Source organism: Rhinopithecus roxellana, chromosome 11, assembly GCF_007565055.1.
Source record: "Rhinopithecus roxellana isolate Shanxi Qingling chromosome 11, ASM756505v1, whole genome shotgun sequence".
Taxonomy (NCBI): domain Eukaryota; kingdom Metazoa; phylum Chordata; class Mammalia; order Primates; family Cercopithecidae; genus Rhinopithecus; species Rhinopithecus roxellana.
In genome coordinates this window covers 72,610,861-72,631,920 of record NC_044559.1, presented here as the reverse complement: position 1 = coordinate 72,631,920, position 21,060 = coordinate 72,610,861, and the positions used below count along the sequence as shown (strand labels likewise).

The window sequence follows — 21,060 nt, the reverse complement described above, 5'->3', positions numbered from 1 at the left end:
CGGACCCAGGCCCCACAGGAGTGAGGTTCAGAACCCCGTCCCGCTGAGCCTGTTCTGAACTCCTCCTGAGGAATAAGGGCATCCCGAAAACCCGGTACAAGACGCCCAGTAGTAGTAGTCAGGCTGAGTCGGGCTGAGTTAGGCAGGTGCATCTCTCCCCATCCTATCTGCCTCCCAGGCTCCGGCCAGAGGGAGGGAAGCGTGAGTCCGCCGCGCTTCCGCGGGGCGCCCGCAGCTGCAGACAGGAGCTGGAGGAACCTCGGATCCCGGCTGCAGGAGCGCTGCGCAGGCTTCGCCGAGCCGCCCTTTCGCAGACCCAGGGAAGCGGGGGGAGGGAGCGAAGGAGGGAGAGAGAGTTAAAACATCAGCTGAAGTGCCAAGATGATTTATGAGACGAGGGAAAATATTTCATAAAGATCTCCCGGATATTCTGTACTTAACCACTTAGGAGACAAAGGGCTTCTCCTGCCTGGTGCGGATCCCAGCGAGCAAGGGAGCGAGTGCCGGAGAGAGCTGCGGAGGCTCCGGCAGGAGTGGGGCCGGCCCCGTGCGTTGCGCCTCCTGCGCTCGCCCGGGATCCGCCGAACTAGCAGCGGGCGGCGCTCAGCCGCGTCCGCAGCCTCCTCTTCTCCCCAGCCGGGGAGAGACAGCCTCGTCTCCCGCATCCTCTGCCGCCAGCGACCTGCCGCTCCGCACTGTATCCCTCCCTTGCCCCCCTCCCCAGTCACCCGAGGGTTCAGAAACCAAGTCCCCCGGCTCTCCCGCCATCCGCTGGGTCCCACCGAGGCAGGTGGGTACTCGCTGGAGGTCTTCAGCTAGATTCTGAACCAAGCGTTCTGGACTGCCCAGACCCGGTGGGCAAGGGGACTGGGGAGGCCCTGCGCGCAGTCGCATGGAACGGGAGGGGACAAGACAAACTGCTGGACACTTTTCCGTGGAATGAGAAGTGGGGATGCGTGTGTGGGAAGGTACCTCCGGAGGGAAAGGCCAAAGGGAAGGACCAGAAAGAGAGGAAGAGCTGGGAAGGAACGGAAGGGATCTCAGAGCCGAGGGTGGTGGGATTGGGGCTAGGGATGCGCACTGGGCCGGGGGCCGCGCGGCCCAGGCGGGCACTGGCCGGTGGATGGCAGGGCTGGGCGAATTAGAACTGAGAGCCCGGCTTCAGAGCGCAGCGCGCTCCAAGGCCCTCTGTCGTTACCTGAATATTCATTAGACTGGCCGCTCTTTATCCTTATCTAACGTTTATCTTATCAGCGAGTTTCGTTTCTCAGTGTAGTTTTAATCCCGGGCTCCCATTCCCTCTCCCCCGGCCCGCTCCCCTCCCTCCCTCTTCCTTCGCCGGCTGCTCCCTCCCTCCCTCCCATTTCCCCCTCCCCTACCCTCCCCTTTGCCGGCACCGGAGTGACAGGCGCGGGGCCCTCCTCGCCGAAGCTCCGGGCTCCGGCGCTGGCGAATCACAGAGTGGTGGAATCTATTGCCTTTGTCTGACAAGTCATCCATCTCCCAGCGCGGGGAGGGGGAGGGGGTCTGGAGGGGGCTTTGCAGCTTTTAGAGAGACACACACCGGGAGCGGAGGCTCCAGTCTCCGGCCGAGTCTTCTCGCAGCCGCAACCCACCTGGGGCCAGCCCAGCGCTGCCAGCGCCACTCGGCTCCCTCCCTCCCTCCTGGCCCTTCGGCGGCGGCGGCGTGCGCCTGCCTTTTCCGGGAGCGGGGGCCGGGCCCGCGCGCTCCCCTCCCGCAGGCGCCCGCTCGGACATCCCCGGGATTGCTACTTCTCTGCCAACTTCGCCAACTCGCCGGCACTTGGAGAGGCCCGTCTCCCCTCCCGGCGCCCTCTGGCCGCCCCCGCCCCGCGCGCTCTCCGACCACCGCCTCTCAGATGACCAGGTTCCAGGGGAGCTGAGCGAGTCGCCTCCCCCTCCGGGCTTCAGCCCTGGCTGCAGCTGCCGCACGAACCATGCGCCCCCAGTGCCCCCCGGCCCGGCCCACTGCCCCGGGGCCACTCTGCTGACCGCCCGGCCCCGAGCCCCGACGGTGGCAAGTTGCGACTACTGCGGTTGCAACCTCCGGCCAGCCCGGAGGAGCCCCCGCGGGGAGCGCAGTGCTGCGCCCCCCGCCCCCGCGCGCCCCGCAGCAGCCGGGCGTTCACTCACCCTCCCTCCCCCACCGTCCCTCCCTTTTCTCCTCAAGTCCTGAAGTTGAGTTTGCGAGGCGACACGGCGGCGGCGGCCGCGCTGCTCCCGCTCCTCTGCCTCCCCATGGATATGCACTGCAAAGCAGACCCCTTCTCCGCGATGCACCGTGAGTACCGGCGCCCGGCTCCTGTCCCGGCTTGGGGCTCTCCGTCCCAACCCTGTCCAGTCTCAGCGTGGCCCCGGCCCCTCGCGCTCAGGTCCCATCTTGGAGGCCTCCTTGGCTTCTCCTAGTCCCTCCTTTCGTTCTTTCTCTTTCCCTCGCCCGGTGTTTCTAATGCCTCCAGCTTCTCTCCTGCCTTCTGTCACCCGTACTTACCTCTCTGCCTGCCTTCCTACCTTCCCTGGTGCCTATCGGCTGCCTTTGCTCTTTCCATCCGCTCCTTCTTAGGTCATGGTTCCAGGGCTTCGTAGCCCTGGTTCCAGCCACCCTTTCCCCAGTCAGCCTCTTGCCCTGAGCTGGAGGACAAATTAGCAGGCAGTTTTCAGGGTGTTGTTTTGTTGTTTTCTCTTTTATCTCTTCCTCTCTTCCTCTGTTTGCCTCCCTCTCCTGTCTCCCCACATCTTTACCTTTCTCAAACTTAAGAGTCGTGGGGTCCAGGAGACTCCAATAGTGTTCAGCCTCGGTGTCAGGACAATTGGGCAGACGAGTGTGGGGGTGGGGTGCCCCCTTCTGACCCTCATCTCTCAGCATCTCCAGGCCCTTCCAGCCCAGCGGAGGCTTCTTGTGGGCTGGTTGGAAATATTTTCTTCCTTTTCCTTTCTTTCCCACCCCTCTTTCCTTGCCTTCCCCTTCCCTTCACATTGGGAATCCCAGGTTGTCACGATAGAATGGTCATCTTTCCCTGCCTCTGCTTGGGGGATGCTCTAAAAACAAAGAGGGGATCCAAAAAGAAATCGAAGTCAGGGAGAGAGCCAGCAGCGCAGCCTTCCAGGTGGGCCCCCGGCAAAGTGCGGCTCTGCTCTCAGCTCTGGAGGCTCCTTGCCTAGACGTCCGACTCCCCATTGAGGATCATGCAGCCAGCAACCTGGCCAGGGGGTCAGCAAAGAGCAAAAAATGAGGGGGAAAGAACAAAAGGAAAGCAAATGCCAAAGCTGAGGAGAAAGAAAAAGAGAAATCCAAACACGGGAAAGGAAATTAAAGAAAGAAAGTTGAAATGATGTTACAGAAGAAAAGGGAGAAGGGGAGAAAAAAATAGAGAAAAGAGGGAATTATTTTAATAAAAATTGAATTTAATTTATACCATGTCTTTAGCTTGAAAAACTATTCTGAGATTTTTTTTGCAGGTTTTTTTTTTTTGAAAGATAAAATTCTAAATAGAAACTCCTCCCTATCTGCAGATTAATAATTAAGGATAATTTGTAACTTTTCACAAGGAAACTTTAGACCTGGCTTGGACCCTGTTTAGGACAAGAGAGCCAAGGAGGGAGAGCTGTGTTTTTCGCCAAGCATATATTTAGCGTTGGGGGGGGCAGGGGCCGTTTAAAAATACTCCTGGGATAAAATATATTTTCGTAAGTAATTTCCAAGCGCAGGAAAGCCGCGCCGAGGGCATCAGGCCGCTGCGGGTCTCGGAGAGCCGGCCGGAAAGCCTCGGTCCTTTTCGGGAGGAGTGGAACCGGGTCCACACGCAGTCTTCGCCCAGCCGGCCTGCCTCTCGGCCCGCTGCCACAGCTCTCGTTCTCCTTTTTTGCGGATTCCGCCGGGGATCTGCCGAGTCCTGGCTGCCCGCGGGAAGCCACTTTGAAACCCAAGGGTTTCTGCACCGGCCAAGCAGAACGTGGTCGGAGGGAGAGAACCGCAGCGCGGGCCCGCGGGCCGGTGGACTGGCGGGTGAGACACCGCGGCCAGAGTCGGTGCCGGCGGCAGTGGCGCATTCCAGGCCCGACTCAGCGCCAGCTCCCTGCAGTCCCCCAGTCCTGGACTCCCGTGTCCCCTTCCCATCCCTACCCCTTAGATTGGGGCTGAGGGGCCGGGCCCTGAGCCCGGGGAGGCTGAATTATTCATCTTTAATCTGCCCGCAGCTGCCACCTTTTCATACCGGTAACGCGAGTTCTCCTGGGGCCTAAATTATTGATGGTCGGGGTTTGGAGGGAGGGGAGGGGTGAGGAGTGGGGCTAGAGATAGGGAGATTAACGGGGTGGGCACGGGGGTAAAAGAAGAGGTGCCAGTCTCTCCCAGCAGCCCGATCAGAGGCCTTTCCCCAGGGTTTTACCCGAGCTTGCTCTAGGTACCCCCCACCCGAGAAAGGGACGGGAGGGAAATGAGGGGGGCACAGATGTCCCCGCTTTCTCCGAAACTCGCGTGAGGCTAGCGGGGCAGGGGCTGCAGGTTGCAAGCCCGGGCCGACCCGACTCGGCCTCTAGAAGTCTCTGCGCTTGGATTGCTCAGTAACTGCAGCTGCGGGTTGATCGCTCTGGGTGCAGGATTTCTAGACTGCTGTAGGCCAGGGAGAATGGGGCACGAGGAAGCACCCTCAGGCCTAGTACCCAGTGGCCACCTCGGCTACGAGATCGGGAGCCCGCGCTGGAACCGGGTTGGAAACCCCGTGCCCTTCGCTTTGCCCGGAGAGCAAACGCCCGAGCCGCACGGTTTCCTGGGAGGCTGCCGAGGTCTGAGGGGTCAAAGGGACGCGAGTCGGGTTTGGGCCGGCTACACAGGGCGCCCGGATAGTTATTAACCCGCCGGCGCGGCCTGTGCCATGCTACCTGGGCGAGACGGTGGGCCCCGACCAAGCTCTGCGCGGTACGGCAGGCAAGCGAGCCCAAGCAGCCGGCATTCTCTGCCTGCTGCCTGGAGCCGCTGTCTGCCGCCTCCCTGTCCCTGAGCGCAGCAGACCCCGGGTCCCTGCCTCATCCGTCTTCCTTGCTCCACTTTAGATACTAAGGAGGTGAAAGAGAGATGCGGTCCCCCTACAGATAAATAACATTAGAAAAACTTCCCGTCAAAAACAAACAACACAGGAAAAGAGGTAGAAAAATTCCGATTACAATTTAATACTTTTTAGGGAAGAGGCAGAGAGCAAAGGTGTGTGTGTGTGTCAGGCACTTATCCCCTCTCTGTGCTCGGAGCTCGGATGAACAGTCAGCCGAGCCCCGACGCCCCCAAATCGTCCGCTTCCAAGCCTCGCACGCGCGGACAGCTCCCTGGTTGCCTGCGGCGCAGGCGGGATGCTGCTTCGCACTAGTCCAGTCCTCTGCCGGGCCCTTCCTCTCCTCCCTTTCTTACGCTCTTTCCGCTGGCATGAATTCCCCTTTGGCATTTTCTCCCCTCTCCCCTCTTTTCTGTCATCTGGTTTCTCTCCAGTCCTCCCTTTGCTTTCTACCTTGCGTCGCATGGCCTGTGTCGCCTCTCGCCCAGCCCCCAGTCTTCCGCCCAGCGTCTGCGCTTCCACGTCTCTAGGGCCGGGCGGGTTACAGTCCCCACTCCTTCGCGTGGTCGTGGGGGTCTGCCACCTTTCTTTTCAAGTTCGGGAACATGCCCTTCCGCCCTGCCTGCTTCCTTCGCCCCTCCCGGGCCGCGGACCCTGACTAATGGCTGGTCCCTGCTGTGTGTGGGGTGTTGTGTTTTTTTCTTGTCTCTCCCCAGCAGGGCACGGGGGTGTGAACCAGCTCGGGGGGGTGTTTGTGAACGGCCGGCCCCTACCCGACGTGGTGAGGCAGCGCATCGTGGAGCTGGCCCACCAGGGTGTGCGGCCCTGTGACATCTCCCGGCAGCTGCGGGTCAGCCACGGCTGTGTCAGCAAAATCCTGGGCAGGTGAGGGCTTCGCAGCTGTCCCGTGAGACGCCTTGCCTACTTCCCCGGCCAGCCCTGGGTCTCCGGCCGGAGGACTTGGCTAAAAGTCCAGCCCGCCAAGCCGGAGAGGGAGATCCCCAAAGGGGTCTGGAGAGGTGCTCCTTTTGGGGAGAGTATTCAGATGGTGGCCGAAGACCCAGGAGCGAGGGTGGGGCAGTGTCACCCAGTGCCTGCCCTGCCCTTGGTCCCTGGTGAGAAGGTCCCTGGTTTCTGTCTTCAGAAAGGGAAGGATGACTTTCTTAATGGAGTTAAGGCAGATGTTGGGTGCGGGACATTAGAGGAATGGGGTGGGGATGAAAATGGGTCCCCAAGAGGAGAAAAAGCAGCATTTGGGAGGCAGAAGGAGGGTCCTGGTTCCCACAGATGCTCTGTGCCCAGTAGGGAAGGGCTTGAGGTGGTGCCTCAGCCCTGGCCTCCCGGAGACCTTGCAGCGCTGTTCCTTTTGCTCTTCCCAAATGAAAGGCTGGGCTTTCACGCCCACGGGTGCCTATTCGTGCTGATGCGCACCCAGGCCCTGGTGTGGCCGTCTCCCCAGAGGGATGGTACCCCTTGTCCTCCTACTCTGCGGCACTCCTCCTCCTAGCTAAGCACCCTCAGGAAGTCAGCTCAGTCACACTGGGCCTTTTCCCTCCACTCCGCTGCCTTGGCGGGCGAGAGAGTGGTTCAGCAGCTCTGGAACCCGCAGCTCGCTGACCCGCCACCATCCACTTCTGGCTGACCCCGCCGGCTTTCCCGGCGCAGGTACTACGAGACCGGCAGCATCAAGCCAGGTGTGATCGGTGGCTCCAAGCCCAAAGTGGCGACGCCCAAAGTGGTGGACAAGATTGCTGAATACAAACGACAGAACCCAACTATGTTCGCCTGGGAGATCCGAGACCGGCTCCTGGCCGAGGGCATCTGTGACAATGACACAGTGCCCAGCGTCTCTTCCATCAACAGGTGAGCAAGCCACCCGGGTTTTCAGGGCTGGACTCCAGTTCCTGGCTCCTGCCTGCAGGGGTGTCCCACACCCAGTCTGTGCTCTTTGTCCAGCCTCTGCCCTTTCTCCCTGCTGCCAGCCCAAAATCCTTCCGTCAGGGAAAGGGGACCTGTGAGGCAGAGAGATAGACAGACAGACAGGGCTGTCTGCAGTTCAGGGCTGGGTATTCCCTGCCAGGCTTCTCCCGCAGGCGTCCTGGAAATGAATCCAAGTGTTTGTGGTAATTAAGACTCCAAGATTACAAGCATCCAGCCTTGGGATCTAGAGACAATCACAGCCTGCAGCCAGAGCCTTTAAAATGACCAGTGTCTATTCATCCCGCCAAACAGACTGCCCTTTCTAAAGGCTGCTCCTTCCCCAGGGGCAGCCGCTTGTTCTCCTTCCTCCACCCTCCCTGCCGGTTCCCACAAAGCTCACCTCCCAGGAGCCTGGTCTTGCTAGCCAGCTCTACACAAATTTCCGGCCTATAAGCACTGGGATCTGGGCTTGCAGAACAAATGCCAACCACCAGCCAGCAACTGGCAGGGAGTAGAGGAGCTGGACAAGAAGGAGGTGCCAAGCAGGGAGGGAGAACTCCAGACTCTGAGACTGAACCTTGGGTGGTACCCTAAACCACTTACGGTGCCTGTCTCCAGAATGTCTTTGCACTGATGACAGGCTCACACACATGAGGACACCACAGGGCTGAGTCAGCTTGATGTATAGGATATTTAGGTCTCCTGGTCTCCAAACCCCTCCAGCGTGCTCTCAGGGAGAACACGTGTGCACACTCCATTCAAGTCCACACTAGCCAGTGTGCCAATATGCCTATCTGTGGTAGCTACAGAACATCAACATTGGGCTGGTTTCAAGATCACAGAACTGTACAAACTGACAGTTGTTCACAGAGTCCCTGCACAAGTCACACACCAGTCAGAAGGAAGTCCCAGACAGCCTTGGTCCCCCATATTAAGACACCCCAAAATGAAAAGAGGGCTAAGCATTTCATAACTTTGTTATTTTTTGCACTCCTCATAAGCTCATTATCAGGACAACTAATAACTCTGATGGTGCCTTATTCTGAAATTGGCATCACATATCAAGGATTTTTAAAATATTTTGCAAATGATATGGAATTATCCCAAATCATCCTGAAAACAGCAGGTAAAATTAGCTGGTAGAATGTACCTTGGCTAAAGAAGATTCCCTCTGCCACACTCATGCTGTAATGTACTGCGAGGCGACCCCAGAAATTATCCCAGTGTGTGCCATCTGTATTAAAATGGTTATTCAGATATGAACAGGGTAACATAATACTGATCAGCTAATTATACACCCTCCAAAAACCCTCCAGCTCCCTGGGCCTGGCTCAGCCAGGTATTGAAAGCGTAGCAATTTGACATTCAGATACCTTCCAAAGGAGCTGGAGAAAGATGCTGGGTGGTTTGGGAGAGGAATAAGCCCTTTGCTTTAAAAGCCAGGAGAGGAGGCTGGGGTAGCTTTGGACTGAGGCAAGAGTGGCACTTCGGGAAGTGAAGGGGACAAAGCAATGTTTTATGAGCCATGTAGAGACTCAGTCTCTTGGCTGACTGCTGGTTCTGGGAGTGAGTTGGAACTGAGATCTCAAGAGAAGAACAGGCAAGGGCCAAGAGTGGTGCTGCTGTGTGCAGTGTTCCTGGGACTGGGTAGTAGTCTTCTACAGAACATTTAAGTTGTTGTCAGTAATAGAATTTGCAAGCCCTTGGAGAAACTCGAGTCATGTAGGATTTAGGTAATTTGTTTCTCTTGAATGGGGTAGAGGAGTGCCACAACAAGTCAGGTGTGGTGGCCATGTCCAACACCCCCTGTCACTCCTCCCAACAACATGCACTCCTCATTGGCTGAGATGATTTTGGAAGCTGGCTTAGGCATAAGTTTGGAAATGCTTCCATCCTGAAAAGCCATGGAGAGCAAGGGCCAGGTGACCCCAGGATCAAGCTCCAGAGGTCTTGAGGTGCACCCACCAGAATTAGGACAAAGTAGACAAGTGAGCCACCAGTGAGATGAGGGTAGGGAAAGAGTAGCCTCAGCTTGACAGCTGTGACAGCTGTAGAACCCACCCAGCACAGAGCCTTATCACCTGAGGGGCACACAGGCTTCCTTTGGGTGTGGAGAAATAGCCATCTATGGGCAGGTGTAGCTGGAGATGGAGAGGGAGTAGGAGGAGAGGAACAGGTAAGCCACCAACCACACGGGCAGCCCACCCTGGGTCCGCAGTTAGGCTTCACAGCTGGCTTTGTCTACAAGGAGCAGGCAAACTATTCTCAATTTTGCTCTAGGCCCGAATCCTCTCATGGTTCATATTTTGGAAAGAATTCTGGGGATTTTCCAGTGTGCTGCTGAGTTGGGGCTGGAGAAATCCACCTGAGGAACCATGCTGTCATCTTCATCCCTGTAGGTGCTTTCCTCTGAAGAGGGAAGGTTTATCTGAGATGTGTTGTTTCACCCAAAAGCCTGATAAAAACAGGATGTTTCTGCTAGTGCTGGTTGTATCAGAAACTTTGCCTTTTATCGGTTTTGAGAATTCTCACTCACTATAGGAAGAGCTTGGAGATTTTCCTGTGTACAGAAAGGATGGTGCACTGGGGAATGGGTGGTTCTTGAGTTCAGAGCTTTGTTGTTAGTGACCTGCCCACTTGTGTTGGGTGCTTTATAACAGTTATGAGTAAGGTTGTGCATGAGCTGGTGGTTGGCAAGAAAAGAAGTCCACACATGCTCACCCACCTGAGCCAAAGGTTTTTCAACTTCTCCTCCCCAAAACAGATGCTGTCGCCGCACTTGAAATATGCTGTTATGGTTATAAACTAAATTGCTTTTTCATTCTTTAAAAATGGTTTTGGCATTCTCTGATCCTGTTGCGATCAAGGCGTGGCCATCCAGCCTGTATTTTCCCCTAGCAAATTCTCAGAAATGCCTCTCTGAACCAGAGGACTGGGTCAGGAATGCCTCCCCACTCCCCCAGACCACCGTCAAAAATCCCAAGGCTTGACTGGGCTCCTTAGTACGTGGAATTTATCTGAATCTTTCTAAATATTGGGTTACCGATGGCTGAGCATGGAGTTGCCAGCTCTTTGGTTTGTACACCGCTGCTGTAAAGGGCGGGTGTTTATAAACAGGGGACTTTAGATTGAAACCTGGTATGGGAAATGGCCTGGAGAGGGGAGAGGTGGAGGGAGATCCATGCTATTGAAAAAGGAAAAAGTCACCTAGTTACATCGCTGAGCAGTTGTCTAAGCAGGAGGGATTTTCCTGATTATATGCCAAAGTCTTCTGGTTTGGCTGTTACTCTGGGCAGAGAATACAGCTCCTTTGAAAGAACAGGCACAGACCCCAAATAGAGTCTAGGGTTACTGATGATCCCCTGAGGGTGCTCTTTTGGGAAAAGCTGACAATAAGGGTGTCACCTTCTAACTTTTTTAGCTTGCCTAACACTCTTTGGAGTCAGGACACTCTGTGCCCCTAGATCTTTGGAGTGGACCCTGCCAGAATCAGCTTCTCACGGATCTCCCACTATCCACACTCTCTCTTAGCCTGTTAGGCTCTAGGTGAGCACATTCATTGTAGCAATGGCAACCTAGGGCTGTGTTAAGGAATTCCATCCTGTGTCATTTGGGTGTCCCTCTTCTGTTATTCTCAGGACTTTGAGTCATTCTCAGGTCATTGTTCCCCTTGGGTCAGGCAGTGGGGTGACAATGGTCTACCAATTGTTCATTCAAAGACCTTTCCAAATAATCTGGGAGCCATTCATCCTAGCCCAGGGAATGTTGAAGATATGTTCAGGGCTAGAGTCTGTTTCTCCCTCTCTGAAACTCAGGTTCCAGAACATTGCCTATTCAACTCTTGGACCTGGCTTGGCATGAAGCTGGGCCAGAGGGGCGGTACTGCCCGCCGCATCTCCATACCTTTGCAGCTGTTTGGCGGTTAGGGGTGTTGGTCTCGTGGCAAACAGACAGGACAAGTTGGAGAGTTAAGAAAAAGACTTTTGGCCGGGCGCGGTGGCTCAAGCCTGTAATCCCAGCACTTTGGGAGGCCGAGACGGGCGGATCACGAGGTCAGGAGTTCGAGACCATCCTGGTGAACACGGTGAAACCCCGTCTCTACTAAAAAATACAAAAACTAGCCGGGCGAGGTGGCAGCGCCTGTAGTCCCAGCTACTCGGGAGGCTGAGGCAGGAGAATGGCGTAAACCCGGGAGGCGGAGCTTGCAGTGAGCTGAGATCCGGCCACTGCACTCCAGCCTGGGCGACAGAGCAAGACTCCGTCTCAAAAAAAAAAAAAAAAAGAAAAAAAGAAAAAAAAGAAAAAGACTTCTATCCACACAAGAATAGGAGAAACAAGGACAGGGAACTCGCCTTCTGTGGCCTGAACCTAGCAGATTGGGCCCACAAATAGCAGACCAATGCACCAATTTCTGTCGGAGAAGCCTTGCTCACCTGTCCTTTCCCAGAGACAGACCCTACTGTGAGGTTGCCCATCATCAGAATAACATTTGAAACAGGCGTGATGGTTGAAATTCTCATTCCCTAAAATGAGCCAGAGTTGTCCTCCTGAAAAGGCTCTTTTTGTTTTTGTAGTTGTTTTAGCCTGGGCTTCCTGGCCCTCTGTCCTGTTGGTCTGACTGTCTCCCTGTTGGCTGTTTCTGTGGGTGTTCTGGCTACAAAAGGGGTTTCTAGTGATAGCAATGGCTGATCGCCCTGCCTTCCTACCTCAGCTGGCGGCTCTCGAGAAGAGGCAGACAGGAGGCGTTGGGCCTGACAACAGCTCCAGGTGCATTTCACAAGGTGATGCAAAGAAGAAAAGAGAAGAGAGGGAAAACCCAAAATAAATAAATAAATAGTGTCCCAACTGTTCTGAGAACTCAATAAAACAATCACATCAAATATGAAGAGGCATAAATCTTGTGTCTGCACAGGTAACCTACTCAATTGCTTTTATTATCGCTCAGGCTGCCTCCATTTATTACCGTTCATGGCCTGGGCAAAGGAGGCTGCATGGAGGGTGGTCTCCAGTGCAATCCTACACCCTGAGAGGCAACAATCAGCCCATACAGCCAGGGATTTCGATGGGAGCCCGGGAAGGGCCCATCTGTCTGCATGAAAACCAATCAATAACTCTGTAACCAGAGCCCTTGTCACAGGGAAATGGACAACACAACAGTTCAATAGAGGGGCCACAGGGGGAATTAGCCAAGTGGAGATGGGGCCAAACAGGAGCAGCCCCTAGAGAAGGGAAACAGGGGTGCCTGGAATAGGGAAGATTAGGGAGGGAGTGGGGATGTGGCAGGGGAGAGCAATAGCTTCATATGCATGTTGGTATTAGATGGTGAGTATTGTGCAAAGTAGACCCAGGAAATGAGAGGCAATGTTGGAAGTTGAGGTGGTGGGGAACATGTGTTTTAGGCAGCATTTGGGAAATGGATTTGTTCTGGTGCACATGGGATAGTGTGACTGTGCATGACGGTATGTGCTTGCGGACTAGAATGTTATAGCTTCTACAGAAAGAGGAACAATAGTAGTAACTGGTGTGGAAGATTAATCACACTTCCCACCCACTAAAACCCTCTCTGAAAAGGGATTCCTATGACCCCACATGGGATAGGGGTCCTGCTTCCCACTCTTCTTAGTAAGACTGATGAAGGAGCCCTATTGTCCACTCCCAGCTTCTTAGGTGTCCAACAATAGCTACTCTGCAGGTTGCCTCTTAATACTCAGGTCTATCTTCAGCCCCCTCCTTGTGTCTACCTGGAATTGGAGTTTTTATATTGAGAGGAAAACGATGGTGTAAAAGTGATGTGCATTCAGTAGAAATCATACTTCAAGTACCCAAACAACCATTCTGTTTTTCACTTTCTGTACAGTATTCAATAAATTGCATGAGATATCCAACACTTTGGTATAAAATAGTCTTTGTGTCAGATGACTTTGGCCAACTGTAAATGTTTTGAGCATGTTTAAGGTAGGCTGGGCTGACCTATGATGTCCCATAGATCAGATGTATTCAATGCATTTTCAATGCACAATGTTTTCAACTGATCGAGCCATTGCCCTATTGTAAGTTAAAGAGCATCTGTACACTGAAAAGAATTTATTTTTCACTTCCTGTTCTTTAAAAGAATGTGGTATAAAGGGTGCTCATCCAACCTACCAATTCTCTGCATCCCTGCTGTTTCTTCTTACACTTCCCCCACCCCTCCAAGCCAGGTGTCCAGAGCTTAGATTCTTGCAGGGGAAGCAGCTTCAGGTGCAGCTATCCCCACTGCAGCTCCCCAGGCATGCAAGTGAGTCTAGAGAAGAGGAAAGGGCTCCTGAAACTGAGGAGTGCGAAATAGAGTCTCACAACCAATGCCCAAATAGCAAGTGAAATATTAGACAGCTGAAAAATTAAATCACGTTGGCTTTTCTATCTACCACTGAACTGCTAGGTTGAGATGGTTTTCTCTTGTGGAACAGGCTATTTGTTTTGGGGCTAGCAAGGCATGGCTTGAATATATTCATGATGGTTTGCAGTGTAAAAGTTGATATCTTCTGTGTGTGTGGATCTGTGTGTGTTTGTGGGTGCCTACCTAAGTCTGCTTTTAAGTGAAAAGGCTCTGAGGCCAAGAGGAGAAAAGGGAGGAAGACTCACAGGACATGACCTGCAGTCACAGGCAAGGCTGGACACCTTGTACTTGTACTGGACACCTTGTAATTGGCAAGCAGTCATTAGGCCACTGGGAGAGGTGGCAGCAGCAATAAGGCTAGGCTGAAGATTCCTCACTTCATAATCTAGGCAAATTGGAGCCACATTTTCCTTCAGTTATTTGCATTGTAACATTCTGTAGTCCAGTTAACCTCCGATAAGAGGGGCTTTGCTACAGTGATGCCACCTTTGTGATGAAGAGCTATGCGACCAGCTGTCCATCCTCACTTTGACACTTGGGTCCCAGCCCTGTTGGCAGGATTAGTTAGGGACCAACTGCATAAGCAGCCAAGAAGATGCTCTTCCCAGCACAATCCTTCTCCAGAGCTGTGGTACCGCCGTAGGAGGCACAATGGCAGGCACAATGGTGGGCAGAGCTCACACCAGGGCCAGCCTGCAAGTCTTTCCTCAGTAATCCAGGTGCAAGGGGCATAAAGAAGAGGCTTACTGTTTGTGAGAAATGCAGAGCTGGCCACTGCAGAAGGCTTGGGGTGTAGGTGAGACATGATGTCAGAGGCAGCCGCCTCAGACCTCCTGAGGAGGGCTGGGCACAGGGGAGCTGTTGAAGGTACGGGAAGCTAAGGAAGAGTGGTCTGGCCCTACAGGAGAGGGAGCAGCCTCTTGTAGGCTGGGAACTCTCAGGTAAGAGAGGAAGTGTGCAGGAAAGAGTAGACAGACAAGGCTGTAGAGCCAGGGTCCCCTCATGGCACATCCGCGACAACCATGGGAGGAATGAAGCCCTTTCTTTTGCTTTCTGAGAGATAATATAATGAGAACAGATTCTGTGTCTTCCAAGAGAGAAGGAAAGAGAGAGAAAGAGAGCAGGGCAGGGGGAGTGAGTCAGGTGTCATTCGATTCTAGAAAAGTTCAGGTTTATTGTAGGGATGTTGGGGAAAGGAAAGCAATACACAGAAGTCCAGACTGGGGTTTGCCGAAAGCAATGATGGAGATGGGATGGTTGCAGGAATCATGAGCACAAATGACTCCTGGGCACCAGCGGAGAGAGGTTCCAGAATATAAGATGAAAAGTGGCAAGAACTGGACAAACAGCTGGAGCACATGGGCCCAGCCTACAGGCAGTGATGCAGGAAGACTGGATTTTTAAAAACTCTGTGCTGACCGAATAAAACACATCTTTGGGCCTGATTCTGTCCAGTGACCAGCATTCAGCAGCCTTTGGTGGACCTGACTGGATGGACTTATCTCTCTGCCTTAGACCAGAGCAGTAACATCCGCGCAAGTGGAAGGGGATGGGATATTTGCTGGGTCCCTTGGTCCAGAAGCTCCTGGGGAAGGGAATGGAGGAGAGATTATGACTCTCTATAGCCAGAGGAGGAGAGGTGGGCTGTGGGTAGAGAGGGGCAGAAAGTGAGGATGAGGACTGGGAGAATAAGGCAGGAAGCGATGAAGCTGAGAGGTGGAAGGGCGCTGCCTTGGGCTGGACAGGGTTGTTTGGGATTGGAGCGTATGGCTGAACAGAATGTGGCACTGCAGAGCCTGCAAGGGGAGCTTAGATCTGCTCATCCAAGCTAGGACCTTCGGTAGCCCTGCAAGGTCTTGGGGGTGGTGGGAGGAAGCCCAAGCTCCAGGCAGCTGGTAGTTCAGGCTGATGGGCCCTGAAGAGAGGCCCAGAGGTGATGAAGGAGAAAGGGGAAGAGGAAGGTGAGCAGGTTTCTGAGAAGAGTGTGGAGCGAAGGAAATGCATGGGAGGGAAAGCAGCCTGGCTGGAATTATCCAGCCCTTTCTGAGAGGGAACCTCATGAGTCTGCCACACGGCCTGGCTGTGGCCCCTCTCCACAGGCTGTGAGGCAGGGCAGCAGTGGCTCCAGCCTGGTCCTTGGCAGGCTGGAGAGGGAGAGTTGTAGAGCAGCCAAAAGGGAGGGAGGGAGGCCCCTGCCTGCTGGGGGTTCCAGATTCGAGAGCCGTCTCCACCCAGAGCCTTTGGCCGGGTTGCTCTGGACTTCCTCCTCTGCCTGCCCTCAGTTCTTCCTGAACCACAGATTTCTCTCTGCTGCCACTTGGAAACAGAGCAAGCCAGGGACAGGACCCGTGGCTCCTGGCAGGGCTGAGGCAGGGCAGCAGGCTGGGAGGACAACTGTGTTCACCCTGTAGGCACAGTGAGTCAAGCAATCAGAGAGGAAGGATTGGAGAGGACTGGGAGAGGGGAGCAGGCAGAAAGGGAGAATAAAAGCGGCCCCTGAGCATGAGCAAATGGGAGTGAGCCCTGGGGGCTGCTCTCCCTGGTCCTGGTGCTCCCTCTTGGCCTTGGGGTCTTTGTTCAGCCCAACTGCCCAGCCCATACCTGGCAGGCAGGTGATAGAAGCTAAAAGGCATGAGGATTCTGCAGGCAGCTTCTGGCCTGCTGGACGTGGAGGCAGTCAGGAAGGAGACACTCAATCTGCCCCTTAGTCCAGAAGCTTTCATCCTAATCTTGGAGGGCAAGCAGTGGTGCCTGCCTTAGCGTGTTGTCCCAAGAGAAGTTAGTGATGTGCTGGGAGCCTCTGTGCACGGCTCTGCTTTGGAAAGACTATGTGTGCTGGTGGTAGCTAGCTAAGCCTGCCTTCTATGTCCTGGGAAGCTGTCTAAATGGCTCTGGCTCCCAGGGAGCTCTCGAAAGGAGTCAGTCTTGTCAAAGTGGGAGTTGGTGGTTTGCTATTCAGAAGGCTTCCGGCTAAAGGGATTGCTTGGTCCCAGAATGAAAGTCCCTGCTATCACTGCCTGTTTGGGATGTTAGTGAATGTTCTCTGGAGAGCACATGGTTGAAGGGACAGTAGACGTCCTGATGGGTCAATGAACAGGGGTCCTGAAAGATACACACAGGGCCCTGACACATCTGGTCTGTGTGCATGCACATGTTTGGGGATGTGAACACTTGTGACCAGTGTGCATTTGCTCTGCTAGATGAGTGAACCAAGCCGTGTATGATGGCCAGGGTGGAGGGTGTGTGTAGTATCGCACTAGGAGAACTGGAAGCAGTTGTTTCGTGTGTGTCTGTTGACGTCCTCAAAGGGAGCATGTGTTTAGGCAGAGACAAAGATCAAGATAGTTACCTCCTTTTATCATTTGCAGAGTGGATACCACACTCCCTTCCCCCAGTACCTTACTTTTCTTCCTCTTTCTCCTCCTCCTCCTCGTTCCTCAGGTTAGCTGGTTTGGGTTGGGGGCCAATCTCAGAAGACTCTAATTAAAGAGTGAGGAGAATCTGATAAGATAAGGAAGGCCATCTTTCCTCTAGGAACCAATGGAGGTTTCATGTTCCCCACTCCCCGCTGCTTCCCTGAGGAGGTGACACTAGGGCAGGCAGCCTTCTGACTGTGACTGTCTGGAGTCTGGGGGAGCCAGAGAGAAGGAGGTATGACCGGGGTTGGGACTCGGGTTCCTTACCCCATTTGCAATGGTCCTGGAAGGGAAACCCTAGCAGACTCCAGATGAGACCGAGGGGAGGGTAGAAGAGACACGGCAGAAGACGGGAAGAGAGAAGTGGGAGCCAGATGTGATCAATACAGACATGCCCCACTAAGGCCTAGTTTTTGGCCACAGAAACGGACTCTACAGGGTGGGGTGTGGTATCTTTTTTTCCTTTTTTTTTTTTAATTAGGGAAGGGGCTGTGAAGCCATTTAGCCCATCTTTGGGGCTGAGCGCTTAGCTCCTGCACAGGGTACAGCCCTGGTTAGGGTTCAGCTCCTCCTAGAAACAGTGCTCACCGGCACTCTCGACCCTCTGCCCTCCCACCCAGCATATCTACTTTTCTTCTTCACCCACGCTCATTTCCCCTGAACTTGGCTCTGTGGATCAGGTCACTCCTGGCCCCATGGAGACAGCCAGGAAGGCCATGCAGACTCCCTTAGGAGATGACCTCCCAGGGTGGGTACAAAAAAAGTTGAGAGAAATTCATTTCATGGCCAGTGGCTGCTTAGAAAAGGCGATTCCAGCATCCGAATGTGATAAATGTTAACTGAGCATTAATCGCATTAAAGAGGGCCCTATAAACTTTTCATTTCTAATTAAATTCGTCCAGTGATGCTGCCCAAGCGAGTACTCTGGGCCTTTGTTTATGTGGAAAATTAAAATGCAAATACAATGGGATTTATTTCCAGGAGTGGAGTGATGGTCTGGCCCCTCTGGCTACTGGTCTCCAGGCCTGTCAGGTCAGGTGACTGCTTCTTTGGAGGTGCTGTCCCCCTTGTGACAGATTCTTGTGTGAAGGGAGAGGCCAGAGTTCAAGGTCAAATAGAGTTAGTAAATGGGGAGAAGATGTGGAAAGAATTGAAGAGAAGGAGAAAAAGGCAATAGATTACTAGAAATATAGAGAAATATTGTTCTGGTTTCCCACCCTGCTTCCCCACCAGCTCACACTTCTAGGAGTATAGACCCCCGAAACCTTAATTGTGAATATCACCACAAGCCTCCTCTGCAGCTATGAGATGAAGGGGTACATGGGAGAGAGAATTTGGAGGAAGCAGCCCTGCCAGGCTCGGCATGATGGCTCACACCTATAATCCTAGCACCTTGGGAGGCTGAGGCAGGAGGATCGCTTGAGCCCAGGACTTTGAGACCAGATTGGGCAACATAGTGAGGCCCATCTCTATTAAAAAAAAAAAAAAAAAAAAAAAAAAAAAAGAACTAAGTGGCCATCAGGAAGGGTCAAGGGCCTGGATTTATCTCCAGCAGTTTGAGGGTCAGCTGCCGTCCACATTGGGGTTTCACTGGGCTCTTCCTGCCAGTGCCAAGTGGCATTGACATGGGGCAGTGAAGCATAGAGGCACAAACCGAGGAGAACATTGTGCATGCACGCCTGCACGCACGCAGCCTTCTTGCACATAAGGAGAGCCAGTTTCTCATAAGAATAAACAAATGTCCCTTGCAAGGAGTCCTTTAGTGCCATGATCTCTTTGATAAAAGTAGTAATCCTAAATGCTACTGAATGGAACAATCTAAAGTTCCTATTTACTAAAAACATAAATTAAATCAAGGGGAGAGAAAACCTGCATAAGAAAAATTAGTTGGATATATCAGTTAAAGACTCTGAAAGATAGCTATGCTGCTTCTGGATAAGGAAGTTGTAAATAGCATTAAAAAGTAAAGCAGGAAAGGAAATGGAGGTAGGAGAAATGATAAAAGACAGAGCACTAAATCACAAATAGGGGTACATGTACAAAGTCACAAACCAGCTTTACGCCAAGCTTTGCAGAATCCACAGCTTGGACTGACAATACATAGTGATGTTAAATGCACAGGCACACAGGCTTCCAGAGAGTGTCAGTATGCAGAGGGTGGATTGGTCGCACCATGGGCAAGCTGTTGTCTGTGCTGGACTCTGGGATTGATCCATCAGTTCCTCCATCCAGGGATCTGATTGGGTACAGGTCGGTAGGCAGTCGAGGATATAGCTGTATGAGGTTTTTAAAGGTCTTTAAACACATGAGTCTCTTGTGAGCTGGATCCGCCTTCTAATGGATCTCCAAGGTAGCAACCCATTCCCAGAACACTGCTTGCTTGACTGGTTTTGTCAAATAGCTGCTACCCCTGTCCTCTTTTGTCTGTTTTATTCTGGGCTATTCTTTTCCTTTTTAGTGTTCACTTATGCCTCTTGGAAATGCATGAGCACTTGCTGACAAACAGGTTAATGACTGTGGCAACTCCCAAACATCTGGATGGAAACCAAAACTTTAGTCAATCATCTATAAAGGTTGTCGATATGATGCCAAAGATCTGGCGATTTAGAAATGTCCACATAATTGATTGAATTTCTCAGTTTTTCATCCAGGCACAGAATCAACACATTGGGAAACACCTGTTTTCAGAGAAAAATATTCCAGGAAACAAAGTGTTTTGGTTAGAAAGCATCTTTGATGTGTTTGAGTCTGATTTCTGGCTTGAAAGGAGGCTGGGCTGGGCTCTAAGTCAAGTGGAGATCTGGTAGTTAGAGTCGTTAGTATTGGAACGAGCACAGCTGGTGAGAGGTTTCCTTCCCCCGAAAGTCGGGGCCAGGAGGGCAGATCACTTTGTCCACATAAGCTTAGGTTGTCTGTTAGGCCTGATTTCTCTAAGGGAGTTCACTTTGCCATTTTAAGGGAGATTGTCAGGTTCTTAATACATGTGACTTTTTCTTCATTTATCTTTTCATTCATCCATTCAGAAGCAAGTAGATGCTTAGCAAGCACCTACTGTGTGCCAGACAATTCACATAAAGCTATGTGGCATAGTGTTAGAAAGCAGGCTGTGGGGAGAAACTGCCAGAGTTTGAAGCTGGCTTCCCTACTCACTGGCCAGAGGGTACTGGGTCCATCTCATATCCTCTCTGAGCCCCAGTTTCTTCACTCATATAATGTGGCAGATAATCATGTAGGTCTCTTATAAGTTCTCGTGAGGGTTAAATGAGTGAGTCCACATAAACCTGCTTAGAATTGTACCTGGCAGGTATTAAGTGCTCAATAAATGCTAGTTATTATTATTGCAGTAGTAATCATCAAGTCTGTATTTCTTGTTATGTGTTTGTTTCAGTGTGTATGCATTCTGCTTTGTGTATGCACACACACTGAATTTTTTTTTTTTTTTTTTTTTTTGAGATGGAGTCTAGCTCTGTCGCCCAGGCTGGAGTGCAGTGGCGCGATCTCGGCTCACTGCAACCATTGCCTCCCGGGTTCAAGCAATTCTCTGCCTCAGCCTCCCAAGTAGCTGGGATCACAGGCACCTGCCACCACGCCCGGCCGATTTTTGTATTTTTAGTAGAGACAGGGTTTTACCGTCTTGGCCAGGCTGGTCTTGACCTCCTGACCTCAGGTAATCTGCCTGCCTTGGCCTCCCAAAGTGCTGGGATTACAGGCATGAGCTACCGCGCCTGGCTGAAGTATTTTTAAGTAAAAAAGTTTGAAGAGCCAAAAGGATATTCTGTGAACAGAATTGTGTATCATGAATACCAGTGAGAATCATGGTCCCTCGTGAGCCCAGATGGATTTAGGAAGAGGACCCATTCAGTGTATTTCCAGAAAAAAAGACCCTCTATGATTCAGTAATCTGACCATTGAGCAGAATTAGTCAGATAATTGTCCCTTTGTCGACTTTGAGAGCCCAGCCCTTGTGTGTGTGTGTGTGTGTTTGTGTGTGTGTGTACTTTGTATAACTGCACACTCCTTCTCTTGGATGAGCCTGTTATTGCTTGAGGAATTGAAAGTTGGCATTTTCTGGGCTTCATGGCATTTTTGTAGGTTGTGGCGCTTTGCATTTTGTAGGTTTTTTAAAAGATAAAATGAAATGGTAGTGGGGAAAAATCCTTATTTGATGCATTTGAAGGGCTCCACTGATTCTTAAATGTCATAGAAGGGAGAGGAAAGGGAGGTAAACAGGAAGAGGATGGGAAGAGAGGAGAGAAATGGAGATAAGACAAAGGAAGAA

At 52.6% G+C, this 21,060-nt stretch overlaps 1 protein-coding gene across 4 annotated transcripts in view; it reads left to right on the top strand.

Annotated features, from left to right (window-relative positions):
• The first annotated feature begins 1,580 nt into the window (after positions 1–1,580).
• PAX2 (paired box 2) overlaps positions 1,581–21,060 on the top strand; it is an 84,781-nt gene continuing 65,301 nt past the window's right edge. For 3 of the 4 annotated variants that reach the window (XM_030940036.1, XM_030940035.1, XM_030940034.1), the window contains exons 1-3: positions 1,581–2,302; positions 5,783–5,951; positions 6,732–6,929. In XM_030940036.1, the coding sequence (XP_030795896.1) occupies positions 2,260–2,302; positions 5,783–5,951; positions 6,732–6,929 (410 nt within the window). In that variant the 5' untranslated portion in view covers positions 1,581–2,259. The remainder of the gene's footprint in view (positions 2,303–5,782; positions 5,952–6,731; positions 6,930–21,060) is intronic. The other variant, XM_010356101.1, reaches the window with a different exon arrangement.